At 37.4% G+C, this 17,179-nt stretch overlaps 1 protein-coding gene across 3 annotated transcripts in view; it reads right to left on the reverse strand.

The window, feature by feature from the left end:
- Positions 1-17,179, reverse strand: part of UNC80 (unc-80 homolog, NALCN channel complex subunit) — a 228,768-nt gene that overhangs the window by 145,874 nt on the left and 65,715 nt on the right. For 2 of the 3 annotated variants that reach the window (XM_035007254.1, XM_035007253.1), the window contains exons 15-21: positions 14,809-14,956; positions 12,660-12,808; positions 10,314-10,480; positions 9,489-9,587; positions 6,347-6,561; positions 5,084-5,190; positions 3,159-3,255 (exon numbers count right to left, since the gene is read on the reverse strand). In XM_035007254.1, the coding sequence (XP_034863145.1) occupies positions 3,159-3,255; positions 5,084-5,190; positions 6,347-6,561; positions 9,489-9,587; positions 10,314-10,480; positions 12,660-12,808; positions 14,809-14,956 (982 nt within the window). The remainder of the gene's footprint in view (positions 1-3,158; positions 3,256-5,083; positions 5,191-6,346; positions 6,562-9,488; positions 9,588-10,313; positions 10,481-12,659; positions 12,809-14,808; positions 14,957-17,179) is intronic. The other variant, XM_035007252.1, reaches the window with a different exon arrangement.

A 17,179-nucleotide genomic window follows, 5' to 3' on the forward strand; every position in this document is an offset into this window, starting at 1 on the left:
GGATGCCTCTTGGTTTCCTTGGACATAAGGATTAATTTTTTAGTCTCAATACATTCTATTTGCTATTTTTAAATTAAATTTATTGAGGTATCATTTATAAATTTATATAGAATACAGTTTTTATAATCTGTTAAATTTACAAAGGGATATTTCAAAATATAGTATTTCTTAAGCAGCATTTCCCATGGAATTTACGGCCGAATTGAGCACATAGAAAATATTCAGTAAATTTTATTGATTAAAAAAAACCCACTGATTTAATAAAATATCTTCCCTCAAAGATAATATTATTTCTAAAATGAAATATTCTTAGTGAATATAAAAACATAAAAGAAAAAGACAGCTGATTACAAATGCAATTACAGCTCTGTTAAATGTTCAGCAGATATATTTTTCATTTGTTGAATAATTTTTTAGATTTTAAAGAAATTCTATTGGTTATTGCATTTGATCTTAACTCAGTGAAGTTTGAGTACTACATTTAGATTGAAGGTAAGAATGCTTGATGTTTGTTTTCCTTAACAACTTTAAAGAGACAGAGAAATATATAATTAAATTAAAATAATTGAGAAAGAAAAGGACAATACAACTATAAGGGATACACAGGAATCATTTATACATATGGATTAGAGAGAGAGAGACAGAGAAAGGAGGAGAGAGAGGGAGAGAGATGGAGAGAGAGAGTGAGAGAGGAAGGGAGAGGGAGAGGGAGAGAGGGAAAGAGGGAGAAAAGGCAAAGCAGTCCCAGAGATAGAGATGTTCACATGGCCAAAGGCAGTAGTTGTAAATTACAATGTACTAAGATAATGGTTTTTTCAGTTTTTTAGAATAGCTGAGGATACCTAGCTACTGCAAGAGATTTCAAAGGAACTATCTCATAAAATACCTTTCAAAATTTTTAATAAACCAGAGAACATGGGCAAAGAATGATGGTGATATGCAAGCTATCTTCTCTTGCCAGTCAAAAGCACATGAAATTCTAGATATCAGTCTTAGATTTTATAGTTTTGTCTTCTGGATACACAGAAAGAGACTGTATTATTTCAGGTTTGCTGACACAAACTGATCCCAGAATCAGACTCTATCAAGGTTCTATGTCAAGTCTCTCCTATTTGTGAATGAAATATAAAGAATATGTAAAACAATGGCTGAAATATGCAGGAATGGTGGTAAAAAAATCTAGAATAAAAAAGGTTTATGAGAATGCTAATGATAACATGTTTGGAACTAGACTAAAGATATTGGCCTACTTGAAGAAGGGGATGTAAGGGAATCAGAAGGAAGGTAAACAACTGAATTATGCTTTCATCCTTTCCACCAATGAGAAAAATTCACAAACGTGTAAGTACAGAAAAGCTTCGTTAAGGAGGCATCAAATGTGAGAGCCCCTACCCTAAGTTAATTCTCAGTTCCATGAAATTACACTCCTGTGTACAGAAAGAACTTACAGAGGTAATCACAGTACTAGTCAAATGACATTCAACTAACACGGCACATACCTGGAGAACACTCTTTATCTTCATACTTCATTCTCAAAACAAAAAACAACAAACAAACAAAAAAGACCACAAAAATCTACTTATAATACTGATGGTTCTGAATGCTAGGTGTATCTTCTCTGAAATATCATGAGGAGTGAAAAGACTCCAAAAGGACTGAAAATGACAAAGGTCCTGGTTGTTAGGAAGATTCTTAAAGCCACAGACTAAGAAGTTTGATGTAGGCCCTAGCCAAATTCTGTAAGAAATTAGATAAATAGGAACTTTTTTAAAAACCAGAAGTAATCATAGGAATCACTGTGGTTTCATGAAGAATACACTGTATTGAACTAAGCTGCATATTTCCTTTAGAGTTATAGTGAAATGAGATATTTTTTGGTAAAATCTGATGTTTTTATAATGAAATGAGAAATGTTTGTTAATTCCTATTAAATTAAGTATATTGTTGGCTGAAAAATCATACCCACAAATTGTTAATTAATAAAAGTCAACTAGAAGTGTCGTAAGAGTTATATCTTTGTATTTGTCCTGGTCAGTAATAATAGCAACAGTTTGGATGAAAACAGGGAATGTGTATGTCTCTGCAGATGAATCCTTATAGCACAATTGCAAAGAAGAAAAGATTCCAAATTCAACTTGGTTTGTGTTTTGTCTCTTAATTTCTTTCCTGGGCATGTGACTTAACCACCTCCCAAGTTAATGAAACAATAAATTTTATTTATTTTGAGATGAAGAATTAATAATGGCTATACCAAAATATAGCATGATATTCATTCATGTGGAGGTGAGTTAGCAAAAGTTAATCCAAATTCAGTACAAGCCAACTATGGGATGTAAAACTTGATAATGCAACCTTAAATTATGTTCATACACTTGCTATATCCCTGGAGCTTAATAGTTACACTATTTATCACACTGATTAAAGTCAAATATGATGTATTGCATTCCATCTGAAGCTCCACATTTTGTAAAGTATATCATCTAGTTAGAATATACAGTAAAATGGAATCCGGATGGTGATGGGTCTAGAGACTCTTCCATGTAAGGGGAAAAAATAGGAATCAATAATGTTTAACCAGCAGAAGTGAGATCAAAAGAGAGAATATGAAATAGATAAAAGGCAAAACTAGCATTATGTGTGTGTGTGTGTAGCCACAGATATCATAACTGGGCCCACTGAATCAAATTTATGGATGAATATATTTTCAGGATATAAGAAAAGACCTTCTAACAATTAAAACTGTCTAGTTCTGGAACAGGTTGCTTTGTGAAGTAATAGACTCCCCTTTGGTGGAAGTGTTCAGAGGGTGGCTGGCCACCTCTCAGAGATATAATGTGCAGAATTCCTAAGTAGATAGGTAGATGGAAATCTGAAGGTTCTTTAAAGCTCTTAGATTTTAACAAAGGACAGAGAGCTGAAGAAGAGGCTGTCTCTTACTCTTCTTTGTAAACCTAATGTCCACTATGGAATGAGGAACACAGTAGGGATGTGAACCAAATTGATAAAAATTGAGAAGCTACATAGAGTAATACAACACACACATGAGAAAGAAATGAATAGGAAATCAATGAAAATAGAAAATGGATCATTTTATCCAATCAAATTTTTGTTCTATGTGATGAAAATTGGATGTAATTCTTAAGCTGCATGACATTTACCAAGACGCTTGAAGAAATTCTCCTCTTCATCTCTTCCATTTTCCATTCCACTCCCTGGCCCACCTTCAGAAAGCTTCACTGCACTGGTAAATTTGACCTGAGAAAAAAAGACAATTCTTTGTGTTTATACAAACACTTGCCTTGAAAAATGTTATTTAGAATATGAAGATTACTTTAGTTCTTCTGACTTCCACATCTGGTTAGTCAGTCACTATGGTTCATTCCTATATACCAAAAAAGACATGACTTATAACTAATTTGAAAGAGAATCCAGTCATAGGTTGAAAGTAAATAATCAGGCACCATTAAAATAATTCAGTGACTAAATGAGATGTTCTTAGAGTTTAATTCTGAAAAAATCCAAACTCAAATTCATGAACAGCAAGCCATATTCATTCTTCACAAAAAACACCGCAGTTGAGAATGAGACCAAACTGAAAGACAGCCAAATAGAAGATTTCAAATCTTTATGAAAAAAAAAGAAAAACCAGTATAAATTAATTCATAAAGTACCCTATAATTAAAGTGAAATAACATCTTTGGTTTTTTTCCTAAGAATTTAAATGCGCTCTTGATCTTGCTCTTAGGCCAAGAGTACTTAAAATTTTCAGCAAGTAAGGAAGCTATGGGCCTCACATACTCTCAATATTTGGCCAAATTTTTAGTAAAAAGGATATGAAGGAGGAATTATATTTTCTAAATGTCATAAGGTTGATAGAGTCTTTTTATAATTTCAAAATATTACTATTAAAACAGATAGAAGAAAACTGGTTTTAGTGAGATTCAAAGCAGAAAGAATATAAGCAAATGATTTGGATATAAAGAAATATAACTCTTACCACATGCTGGAAATTATAGTGACCAGGACATGGATCATGCATAGGAAAGGCTCTTGTAGGAAATGGATTTCACTGAGAATCATTACCTTTTCCAAATAGTATGCTGCTACAATGCTTAACAGTATTATGAAGAAGCACTTAGTGGGAAAAATCCTCCTGAATTTCTTTATCCTTTTCAATAGGGAGAATAGTTCAGATAGTCACAAAAGTAATAGAAAGAGGATGAAGTGTGTGTGTGTGTGTGTGCGTGTGTGTTTTAATATATAAAGAGGATCATTAGAAAATTACTGCATCCTTGGGTAGGAGCTTGAGATGTCAGGAATTTCACATGTATGTTAAAAGCTAAAAATAGTTGGGAAATACCAATTTGGATGCCTTTCATTTCTTTTTCTTGTCTGATTGCTGTGGCTAGGATTTCCAGTACTACGTTAAATAAAAGTAGTGAGAGTGGAAACCCATTTGTAACAACATGGATGGATCTAGAGGGTATAATGCTACATGAAATAAGTCAGTCAGGGAAAGACAAATATCAAATGATTTCACTCGTGGCATTTAAAAAACAAAACAACAACAAAAAGAAACAAAATAATAGACTCTTAACTATAGAGAACTAACTGGTGGTTACTAGAGGGGCAATGGGAGGTGGGATGGGTGAGAAAAGTAATGGGGATTAATAGTACACTTATCATGATGAGCACAGGGTACTGTACTGAATTGTTGAATGACTATATTGTATACCTGAAACCAATATGACACTGTCCGTTAATTATACTGGAATTAAAAATAATAATAAAAATAAAGTTAAAATATTAAAATAGCTGGGAAATAATACCTATATACATCTCTAGATCTGCATTATAATTTTATGTAAATTTTTTGTTACTCTTTTTTTCTTTTCCATAATAGCCTACTACTTGGATATCTTAGTTCTCATTGGTCATTTAAGTTTCTAAACTTTGTTCAATTTGAAGACAGTTTCTTCAACTCTTTCTTATTTGGCTCCTCCAGGTATTTAGCATTTCTTGGTCCTGAAATTTTTCTATCAGCGACTCCAACGTTCTCTTACATAAGCGATGTCCTGTTTACCTTGGAGCTTTGCCTGATGAAAGACAGGCGGTCCACAGAGCTGATGTCCAGAAGGTCCTCCACGCCATCTGCTAAGCCCGAGAGGGAGGACCGCTTCAGCCAGTTTCCTATTTAATAATTTTTAAAAAGTTAGACCAGTATAGCATTTTCTCCCAAATGAATTAAACAGAAATGTCAGCATGTGCTCAACAAGCAATGAAAGTTATTTGGCTTGATGTAAATTGAAGTGAAAACAAGTGGTTTTCAAAATGTACATGATTTGAATATTCAGTGTTGGATTATAAAATGACAAGACTGAATAAGACCACTACAAAAAGAATTTGGGCCTCTTTGGTGAATAAAACCACAATCCATCCTGTTCTCCTTGACACTTCACACATCTTCCAATAAGTCCTGTTGATTTTACCTCCTAAGTATTTCTCAAATCTGTCTACTTCCCTGTACATGGTCACCACCCAGTCCAAGTTTCCATTACTTATGCCTGGACTACTAGACAGCTTTCTATCTGGTCTCACTTAACCAGTTGTGCTCCCTCCAGTATGTTGTCCATGCAGTGATCTTTTAGAAAAAGGTAACCTGCTTGCTCAACATCCCACTTGGGCTCTGTAGGGCTGTAGGATGAAGAGCCAACCTTACCTGCAAGGTTCACAAGCTCAAGTCCCCATTGCTCTGTCATAGTCATGCACACAATCTTCTCTTCATCTCAGTTCTTCCACTTCCTTCCCTCCTAATACTTTTACAAATTATATTCCTACCATTTAGAGAGCTCTCCTTCTTCCTTCCCCTAAGTACCCTGAAGATCTTAATCTCACTTCCTCCAGGAAGCCTTCTCTGATCTCTGCCTCCTCCTCCCTATTTAGGTCAGACCTCATTGCATGCTTTCATGGCACAACATATATTTCCTTCATAAAATTAACAGTTTGCAACCACACTTAGTTGTAGGATTATCTGCTTTAGTGACTGTTACCTCTAATAAATTTTAAGTTCAGTAAAGTTGGGCACTGTGTAATTTTGATCATCATTTAATCCCTGATGCCTAGCATCATTGTGTTTGCACACAATAAATGCACATAGCAGGAGTTTGAGAAATACCTGCTGAAAAAAGATGAATGAATGAATGAATGAATGAATGAGCAAGATTAAGCCTTGTGACTTGAAGGCTTTCCCCTTCTCTACCCTACCATGCATCACTTTGTTTTGATTATGAGTTGATTTGAGGACATGGCAGGGAATAAGAGAATCCATAAATAAACACAGACATACTTTTACCTATGGGGAGTTTAAGTTTCTTCCGGAGGGAAATTCTGCGGGACCGTGAGCGGGTGCGACGGTCAGAGGTGGTTCCTGAATGGGCAGTGGTGCATTCTGAAGTATCCTGCTCAGACTGGCTGCTGGTGTCACTTGCTGCACTCTGGGATTTGAACATCTTGCGCCAGAAATCCTTCCGCCCCAGGTTGCCCCCTTGCATTTGTTCATCACTGAAAGCAAGCAGAGGGTAGAGTTAAATGTCTGACTCACATGGGAAATTCCTTAAATTTCTTTCAACTTCCTGCCAATGACATTTACGCAATTCATGCAGGATGATCTTGGATGGGCTTGGATTTAGGATGAGTCAGAGGGGGAGCGGAAGGAGTGAGACCAAGGTTGACTCTGAAGTCTTCCTGAAAACAGTCATGTCTCAGCTGTCAAGTAGAGGTAATCAATTTTTTTCCAACTTTAATAAAAAGACCAAATATTATTGCAGGTATTCATCTGCAGGTGTGAGTCATAATAGCAGAAGCACTTATGATGTCTAAATATTTCACTTTTTTTTGAAGGTTCCCAGAGGCTTGTGCAGTACTGTATCTCACTCTCCACCCCCACCCCAGCATAGCATAATTCTAGGCACTAAATAAACTCACAAATGATATTTGAATAAATGAATAAGTGAAATGCAACCATACTCAGGGGGTGCATCATCCCGCAACTGTTTACTAAATTATTTTCATCATGCCTGATTATTTAGCTTTCTCAGGGCAAAAAAGCTTAAGTAAGGTTTAAAAGTAAAAAAAATTAGTCCAGCTCAATAAGCCAAATGGGAACACATGCAAAGGGGTTTCTGACCAGGACATTCCACAAGAGGAAAAAGACAAGTGGCCATAATATGCAGAGGTTAATCTCACTAGGAATTGGGGGGGAGGGGGAAGGTCAGTTGAAATGAGATCCCTATTTTCACTCATTAAATTGGTAAAGATTAAGAGGGGAAAAAAGAAAGCAATTTGTTACCATCATCCTGCCAGTGATGAGATAAAAGACTCAACTTTTCTGGAAGGTAATTTAGTAATGTGTTATCCAAAACCAATATCTATAGCCATGACAGAGAAATCCAATTTCCAGACAGTTATCACAAGGAAATGACTGGAAAATATACTAACATGTATATGATGACTAACATGATAAAAAGATGATCAAATACTCGCTGAGGTATTATAGGTCAACACTGAAAAACTGGAAGCAATCTAATAAAATGTAATAATCTAAATCTAAACAAATCTAATAAAAATAAAACATCTCAATAAAATGCTACAACAGCTTTGTCCAATGGTGTGTATTGATAATGAGTTTCAGAGAAATGAGCATATGAAACTGCTTCTAAATTTAATTAGTTTATTTTTATTTAAGGAGGAAGAAGAAGAGAAGGGCCAGAAGGGGAGGGAAGGGCAGGAGAAAGAGAGGATAAAGGAGGAACCAGGATTGTCCACCTACCTTTCTCCAGTGCTAAACAGGGTATTTGGCATGCTCAACTCCTGCGCCCACCCAGATCAGGGAAAAGCTCTATATTTAACATTCCATGACATCCCTCCAAATGGAAATTTTTATGCAGAAGCATATTAAAACATGTATCTTTATTCAAGGAGAAAGAACAGACCCATGCTAAATGCTGGGATATCAGACAGTGTTTACAGAACACTGGAGAAAGAAAATATTTTGCCATCTAGAAAATGAAATCACCTATGAAGATAGATGGTTTTATTTTTAAAATACGGTTTACTTATTAGATCATTCTCATTGATCATATTTGCTTAATAGTTGCTAGTGCTACTGTGGGGGAAAAAAAAGCCCTCTCTCCTTTTTCTGCTCATGCTCTGTATGTATAGACTTTAACTAGTCTTGTGGCTATTCAGCTACAGAACTTTGCCCTTTACATTAATTTTTTTCCCTTAGAGCTTATGTTTGACTTTTTACTATGTCCTTAAAGACTTCCTTAAACCTCACATTTAAGAAAGGAAGTTAAAGGAAACAAAAACTTAATGGTAATTTCACAATTCTATCCTTTCATTGATTGCTTGTTATTCATTCATTCATTTCTGAAATAGATATTAAGTGTTTACTATGGGGGTCAAGTCCTAAGCATTGGGGCTATAATGGTAAGCAAAAACTCACATAGTCCCTAGACTCATAGAGTTGATTTATCTTCTCTTTACTTTTCTCCAGGCACTTAGAGACAGTCTCTAAGATTTTGAAGGGCTATAAAAACTATGCAGGCTTTTGTTCTTTGAAGGTTTTCCTTGCTTGTTGTGAATTACCATGGTCCTATTTGATGACGGTGATTTCCTTGACTATATACTATACATTATGGTATACCATAAAACCTGCAGAATTTCTGGAAAAGTAATTGTTTCATAGTAAACCAGGGTTTGGGGAAGTAAAATGGTGTATCTTGAATGATGTTCCTATTTTAGATACTGATCACACCACTTGTGAGTAAGTAGTTCTCAAAAGAAGAATGAAGACAAATGAGCCTTGCCTAGAACTAGACTGTATGTTTAGTGTCTATAGTAATTCTCTCATTTTCTGGAGGTACTAATTTTAAGACGCTTTTGACTTTGCCATTATAAAAAGTGGAGATAAACTGATTGATTTCAGGGAACACTGGAATGGATCTCAGGAGAAGACCAAGGTGAAATGGAGTAGAGTCTATGTTTTAGCTAAATCAGAGCACAAGAGAAGTTTATCTTACTTATTTTTGGAAAAGCTTCATCGAGCACATTGACAGCCATTAATACATTTAAATAAAAAAAGTTATAAGTGATTTTAAGCAATAAAGTAGATGACACCTCCACCCCACCTGATACACATGCTAGTTTTCATGATTTATCTGCAGGAGTGTGCACGAAAAGCAGAAGTGGGGTAGAAATTGGAAATGGGAAATGTTGTTAAGGAAGCTTCCCATAGGCATGAGGTTGGTTATTTATGATTTGGGTCTGTAGAGATTAGTGGCTTTGGGAAGAAAAAGTAAAGGGCAGAAGCAAGGCAAAGTTCAAAGATAATGACAAGCAAACAAACAGCAGTTGGGAAAATTGAATTTCTTACAGTGGGAAGTGCTCAGCCCCACTGCACTGGAGAGAAAATCAATGTTACTTACTGCTCTGGAGTCTGTGAGGGGCGACCAGACATGAAGCTGCGACATTCCTCAGGTGCAGAGGACACCTGGCCTTTATCCACAATGCTTCCCACCTCTGACCTATGCAAATGGTGCAGTCCACCAATCAAACAGAGCATGACACCACTCCTCAATACTTCATATACTTCATAAAGCAAAACACTCCGTTACAGTCAATATATATTGCTTGCAAACCCTATGTCGTCATGAGTCTATACTGTATGAAATTTATTTCCTACCATTTGATTCATGACCTAGCTGCCTTATTGTCTAAGAATACCACCATCAATGCAGAGTCATTAACTACAAGCAGAATTTTAAGTTTAGGAGTTTCTTTTAATCTTGTTAAGTGGCATATTTTATAGAATAGGCATACAATAAATTTATATTTACTAGAAGGAAAAACAATAGGGCACATCTCAGCAATTTGTATTTTGCCATGTTTAAAATATTACTTACTGAACAGGAGGACATGGTATCCATAATTGCTTTTCCTCTCTGGACAAAAAATGTAAATTATTTATGGAAAAGACTAACACAGCATTTCACCATACTGTTGAGAGCTATGAAATAAAGGTCAAGTGCATGTAAGCCTGAGATGAACTGCGCTTTGATTTATAGAGAGGCAGGATTTGTTTCATAGTAAACACATGTTTTGCTACATTACCAGTGATACCATTTATACAAGACAGTTCCTCCAGCCCTGCACTAGAGTTACACACCATCCTGTGAACCACATGGACATTACAACAAATTACACTCTACTGACATAAGGCCACACTAATATTTATAGCTCAAGTTTCTAACCTTTTACTGCCTGCAGTCTTAGATTCTGATTCATTCTCCTCCACCTTTTTCCCTGGTGCCAACTTCTCAGCACTGTCCAGCAAAGCACTGAGGGCCACTCTCCTGAAGACATTCCCATGAGCCTCTTTGATAAATTGGACCAGCTGACGGATGTCACAATACAGCCCCTGTTTGGATGCAAGAAGGAAAGTTTGGGGAAAGTTGTGTGATTAAACAGTTTTCACAGGAAGAGAGGGAGAAATTAATTCCTTAGGCTTAGATCAGCATTAGAATCATAAAAGGAAGACAGTTTACTACAACGAAATGGATGGTACCCGGTCTGTCCATTGTTCCTATGGCAACATTACCAAGAACCTTGCCTGTCATCCTTAGTATGAAAAAGGATGGTTGCCATGCTTCATATTCAGAAAGTTGGCTGTATCATTAGAAAGAAACCAATTTACACTTTAAACCACTGGATTCCCAAGCTTTAATTTTCTCTATTATGACTTCTGAAGAGATGCCTGCAGAAAAAAGGCAATCAGAAGTTTGTTTAGACTAGAGATTTCAGTCCCTCTTTGGCTTCTCCAAATTTTCTGCATCACTGTGATAAAATATGCTAAGTCCTCTAGACACTTCTAACAGAGCCTGATATTCAAGGAGAGTGCATTTTGCTGGACATATTTAACAAATGTGTATGTTGAAGCCCATTTGAACATGAACTTGACTATGAACTAAAGATGATACAGGGCTATTAAAACCAATATATTGATGAATCCACATTTAAAAATATATATAGGACCTTTTTCCCTTAAGATATTAACCTTTTCACTCAGCATTTCCTCCTTTCTCTTCAAGAAGGTAGTTTCTGCATTCTTTGCCTTAGGAAAGGTTCATGGCAAAGCAAGGCACAGAAGCCTAAGAAATACTTACCTTGGTATCTTTGGATTTCAAAACCTAAGACCACTGGAACAATCATGCCCACGACCCTTAAAAAATCAGAAGGAACAGTAACTGAGGAAAACATGGAAAGAATGTTTTTTTCGGTCCTCTGGGCAGAAAGATCTTGTGCCCTCATTGTACTCTTTGGTAGCTCCCCCACAGATGGGACAAGACCCCCCAAAACAAGGGTTCCAATTCACCAGAGTGCCCAGCCCTAAGCACCCAGCAGAGAGCAGTACATGAAATAATATGTATGGACAGATGGTTGAGACCCATGGAGCTTCTCGGGTCCTAGGTCCTACCAAAGACTTGGGATCTTTGCACCACTCTGTGAAGTAAAGAAACCCAGGAATATTGGGGTTCAACTTTCAGCTGTTCTGGTGGAATGTGGAATGGGGGTTCCAAGTCAAAACCAAGATGATTTAAATAAAATTAAGAAATACAGTTATTTCTTCTACACCTGATTTTGCAGACTGAAATGTATAAGTGCTCACACATATTATAATCAACTTGTCAAAGTACTTCTTGCTGTCACCAAATTAAACACATGGACGGTGCCCATGTTTTTCTCAGACTCCAAGAACTTTGCTGAGGTGGCTTTGGCAGTCAGCAAAATTCAATTCCCTTTGCTTTAGGGTTTTAGTTTATCTCAAGGTATGTGAATAGTCTCAGTGGTTTAGAATAGCTTAAAATGATTTTCTTGATTTAGGTAGATTAGCAGATATTGTCAATATGTATAAATAGGCTGATTCCTACATAGAAGTCCCAACATGTAACAAATTGGTAAGAGAGCGAAAGGTACTTTTACTCCCCAGAGAGAACTGAATTCATCTTTCATATGGGTTCATCAGCCTTAGTCTACTTTTTGTATCCCAAACCACAATCTCCTTGGCAGCAATTAAACACTACCTTGTTATAGCCTGGTTCTTCTCCCACACTACTTGTGGGTTTAGTGGTTTAATTAACACAGTCATTTATGAGGGAGTAATTAAAAAATTGCAGTGTTCTATAAAAGAAAACAAGACCAATTTCAGCAGCATATTTACATTAATTTTTAAAGTAAGTGTGATTTCAAAAACTGTTGGTACAATATTCTTTAATATTTCATGAGCTAATAGGCTATGCTCGAGCACCTCTTTCTCTTTAAGGACTGGAAGTACCTTGCAACTATCTCAGCAACCACCACAGAACCCATGAGGTAGAAGAGGAAGATATGTCAGTTTTCAAGTAGTTTAATGAGTAACAAGGAGAAATGTGCTACTGAGGCTCCGCCATGAGTTACTGGTCACTTTGGGAAAATAGAGATTTTTAACTTCAAGGTGCAGCATATTAGACTTCAATTTGTCTTTCCCAGGGCCACGGCCGAGAACTTGTCTTAGAGTGGAGACCAGGAACTCCTGTGGGAAGAAGAGGTGAACTTCTCACCAGATTCTCAGGGCTGTGCAATTCATGCGTGGTTGAAGCGCAGCGTGTGATAAGGGATTTAAACATGGCGCTGACGATGATGCCTTCCACGTTTTGGGCTGTGGATTTGTTGTCCACCGTGGTGAAGTTATTTCCAAACCCAGCCTTGTCTGGAATGCAAAGGCACCAATTAAGGGCACTGTTTCCATTAAGCTACACAGGCTAAAGAAGTAATGAAGTACATGGCACCCAGGAATTAGTGAAGGGCTACACAAAATGCAGAAACAAACGATTAAAGATACCCCTAGGTTTAATCATCTTTACACAGACTTGGAGATAAACAACTCATAGTCTCCCTCAGAGTCTTTACTAGGATATATTTCATCATGTTGTGGAATGTTTCTACTGATACATCTTAGCAAAAATAATCCCTCATTGGCGAGAGAATTTATTTGATTCAGCCTTTCTGGTGGTGAGGAATGCTGGCTTCTCAGTGGAAATCCTTCAGTCATTCAGAAGTAGGGGTGGGGCCAACCAGGTGAATGGGGCAGGAGGAGGCAGAGGTGGGGAAAGGCCTTGTTGGGGGGAATTACACTTGCACTGGCAAAAAAAAAAAGGAGACCAAGTCCTGCCACGATCTGCATAGAACTTCCAGCAGCTTCTCGCTCCCAGAGACTCTGTAGTCATTCAGAGAATGAAAACCTATAACCTCTCTTAGAGCCACTTCCTTATGACTCACTGAAATGTGAAATGCCAGTGAACTGAGGCCGTCACTCTCTGGTGGCATTTTATGCCAGTTTTTCACATATCCACAGGCATTTCGTAGGGGACATATTAGATATTCCGGAGCCGTGGCAGAAGATTCCTAATGACTGTGAGCCACCTATGGATCGCAGGGTCAGGGTGTGTATAGCTCCAAAACTAATCAGATAGGGACCTGTGTGTTTGGCTGGCTGATTCACTGTGAGCCCCTTCTCAAGAGTCCTTGGCGGATTCGTCACCTTGAAGTAATACACTTTATCACCAACCTCTCACTGTCTGTGTCAGCTGGCAGGGGATTATCCTTAGATTTTGTATCATAGAAAGAAATCTTTTGATCTATGCTTGCAGTTTCTATCTCGAATAGCTTAAAAAAGAGAAAATAGTTTGTAATCAGGAATTTCTCTTGCAGTATCTCAACTACAATTCTCACTTTATTATTTTTTAAAATTTGTAATATGCTCAGCTTAAAACATCTTTGATGATATACATTATTTTAGGGGCTCTATAAAGGAACAATTATTTTTTTAATGGGATCACCAAACAATAAAGCCTGGGATACAAATAGGGAAACTGCTTCCAAATTCATCAAATAGATCTTCATTATAAATTAATCAACTATCATACATGTATCATACAAACCATAAAAGGCTATACTAAGAAGTTATTTCTTCCCAGGCTCTAATTAAAAGGTATATGTTATTCAACTCAGGCTTCATACAGCATTTTCATTTCATTACTGCATTTGCATTCGAGTGGAATTGAAGGTGTTTGGTTTATTATGAATGCAATCAGTGTTCATGGCCCCCTATACCACAGGTCTCTATGGTGGGAGTTTCTTAAAGCCATGAAGCTATAAAATGGTTTGTGGGGCTATCTATATATCCATTTGCCTGTTTTAAAAAAAATTCAGTATAAATATGTAGGTGTATATGAGTATATCAAAATTGCGCTACTACTATGTCTATATATATCTTTTTTTTCCTGTTTTACTTTGTGAAAAAATCTCCAAGTACTGTGCCTGGCACATAATAGGTACTCATTTCATATTTGTTGAACTAATGAATATACTCCCTTGTTCCTTGATTTCTGCCTCAATTGTCATACAACAGAAAGTCGTGTGAGAGGGAGAGGAGTGCCAAGACTGATGGTTTGACGGGCTAACAGTGAGGATGCCACAGCTTTACCAAATCCCCTTTGTTGAGGGAAGTTGTCATCACAAAGCCTCCAAAATGTGTCATCAAAGACGATGTGCAGGCTTCTCTTATTTATACTTTGTTACACACACACACACGCACACACACACATCTTTCCCTCTAAATTCTATCCCCACATATTCAGGGTACTTCTGAAACTCTACCTGCTTCACCTCATAGCGATCTCTCCTGGAACGTGGCACAGCTCTACTTACTGTCAGTGACCGGCTCCATACAAAATCCTAGCAAAGCATGCAAGAAGTCCACTACATTATTGAGAGAGTCCTTGTTCACATAGTCCCTCATGGTTTGTCGGAACTGCATCTTATCTAGCTTGTATAGCTTAGTGAGGCAGTTCTGGGCCTGCAATGAAGGAAGAAAAGTGAAAAGTCACAGGTACCAGCTTAAGCTAGGGATACCATTAGTCTGAGACAGAAGCCTGCAGAAGGCAAAGGCTTCCATCCATCCCCGCTGACTGGTGTGGGCCAACCCTGCCAGTCCCTCTTGTCTGAGCAAGACAGGGGCAGAGATAAGCTGAGCAGTATGAAGGACTTTATTTGAGAAGGGCTGCTCCAAGTAAAACCCAAGGCTAATGTCTAATGCTGGTGCCAACGGGACCCAGTCTTTTCACCAAGATCAGGATTTTAAGATCTTAATGAAAAAAAGCTCAAAGTGTCAAAAATTAGGCAGGTTTCGGAATTGGTCATCCAGGTTTAGAAAACCTCAAAGGCTTTGTGTAATGAGAAGGAGTTTGCCACTCCCACGTTCAGCTACTTTGAACTTAAGTAGATTTAATTGGGCCGGGGGTGGGGGTGTGTGTGAGAGTGATGTAGGAAGTGGGTATCTAGTGTCCTCTTATCTGGCCAGGAAGGGAAGATCCTTGAAGCAGGGAGGGAGCATAAAATAAAGGCAGGTCTAGTTTGTTTATTTATGTGTCTGCATTTGAATGTGAAAGTTTGATATTTAATAGAAATTGGCCTTATAGATATGAAAACCAAGAAACCATTGGCTAGACCTTGATACTCACAATTATATTTCATATGATACAGCAAATAATTCTGCCATCTGGCAAAGGGAAAGGGAATAATTCCACCATCAGAACAAATAAAGGCAGTCATTGGCTGCAGAAGGTCACAGACAGAATGTGCAGATACTATCTGATGTCATTCAAAGCCTCCCAGCCCTCTCCTACCATGAAGAGAAAATTCACATGTGTGCAGTGCTTTGCTGTTTAAAATGAGTTTCTTGCTTGTAAGTGCATAACAACATGTAACTTTCACACCTCTGTGATTTGATGAGCCTCCCAATACTACAATGGAGGAAGCTGAGGCTCACAGAAGTCAAGGACTTTGTCTGAATTGACACGGTTCACAGCAGAGCCAAAATTAGGAGTCAGAGTCTTGCCCTTTATTGTGGTTATTTCTCTTATGATCCAGTAGTCCTATGAAGAATCCAGACAATGACTGGGGCAAACATATTTAGATACCACCCACCTTCAAAAAGAATTTATGATAATGGATGAGTAGAGATTAGTTGGTATCTTGAAGACACATTCTGTGTAAGAGATATAAGGAAGTCCGTGACAAAGGAATGAAATGGGGAAATAACAGGAGAACACTCTAGGTTGAGGGAAAAGGCTAAGGATCAAGGAAAGGGGGATGACTGGGTGAGGAACACCTTAAATTGAGGATGGAAAACTTTGGACAACCAGGCAAAATCATAGAAGTAAGATTGGAAAAAGCAATCCCTAAGAATTCGAACTTACAAGGTAGGCCCTTAATGGTTTCCCAGAAGAAAAGTTAAGTTATATCACTACTTCAACAAATCAAGGGCCAGAGAAAGATTCTGGAAAAATTTGAGAGGAAATAGAAAGATTTTTCAAAGGCTGAAACTTGGAATGAGCAATAAACTTCTTGGTTTGACCTTGCTATAATCCCCCCATCTGTATCCCAAAGTCAGGTGAATTGATAATTGTTTTCATTCTCCCTTTACTAGGTCCTCGAATATAGAGAAATTGGGTATTTTTATTCCAGAGAGGTTACTCATTGCTAGATCTTAGGCAAGCTCATTTTTTCCCCCTTACAAAATAAATGCTGCTTGCTATAAAATTACGTTTTCAAAGCACTTACATACAATATTTCCTGCATGAAGAAGTATTTAATCATTATCCATAAAGAATTTGCAAAGATCTTATTGGTATACTTATGAAGCACTTTAAAATTCTGGGTTGGAAAGCCCTGAAGCACAAATTATCCTATCTTCTCTACAAAATACATGGAAGACAGCATTGCTTCAAATCTACTCTTTAGAGGGACGCTTAAGTATTTGGATTCTGAATGAATATTCTAAACTTCTCCAAGAGATCTAAAACTGTCAGAGTGAATTCCCTTTCAATAGTTTGGGACCACCAGCAAATGATTAACCTAAAAAACACATGTTGGAATTATTAGGCATTTTGATGTATATCATTAAAGTAATCTTCTATTTCTTCCTTCCTTCCTCCGTCCCTCCCTCTTTCTCTCTCTTTCTTTTCCATCCTTCCTTCCTTCCTTCCTTCCTTCCTTCCTTCCTTCCTTCCTTCCTTCC

The sequence above is a fragment of the Mirounga leonina genome, unplaced genomic scaffold (assembly GCF_011800145.1).
Source record: "Mirounga leonina isolate KUSES-001 unplaced genomic scaffold, KU_Mleo_1.0 Mir_151, whole genome shotgun sequence".
Lineage (NCBI taxonomy): Eukaryota > Metazoa > Chordata > Mammalia > Carnivora > Phocidae > Mirounga > Mirounga leonina.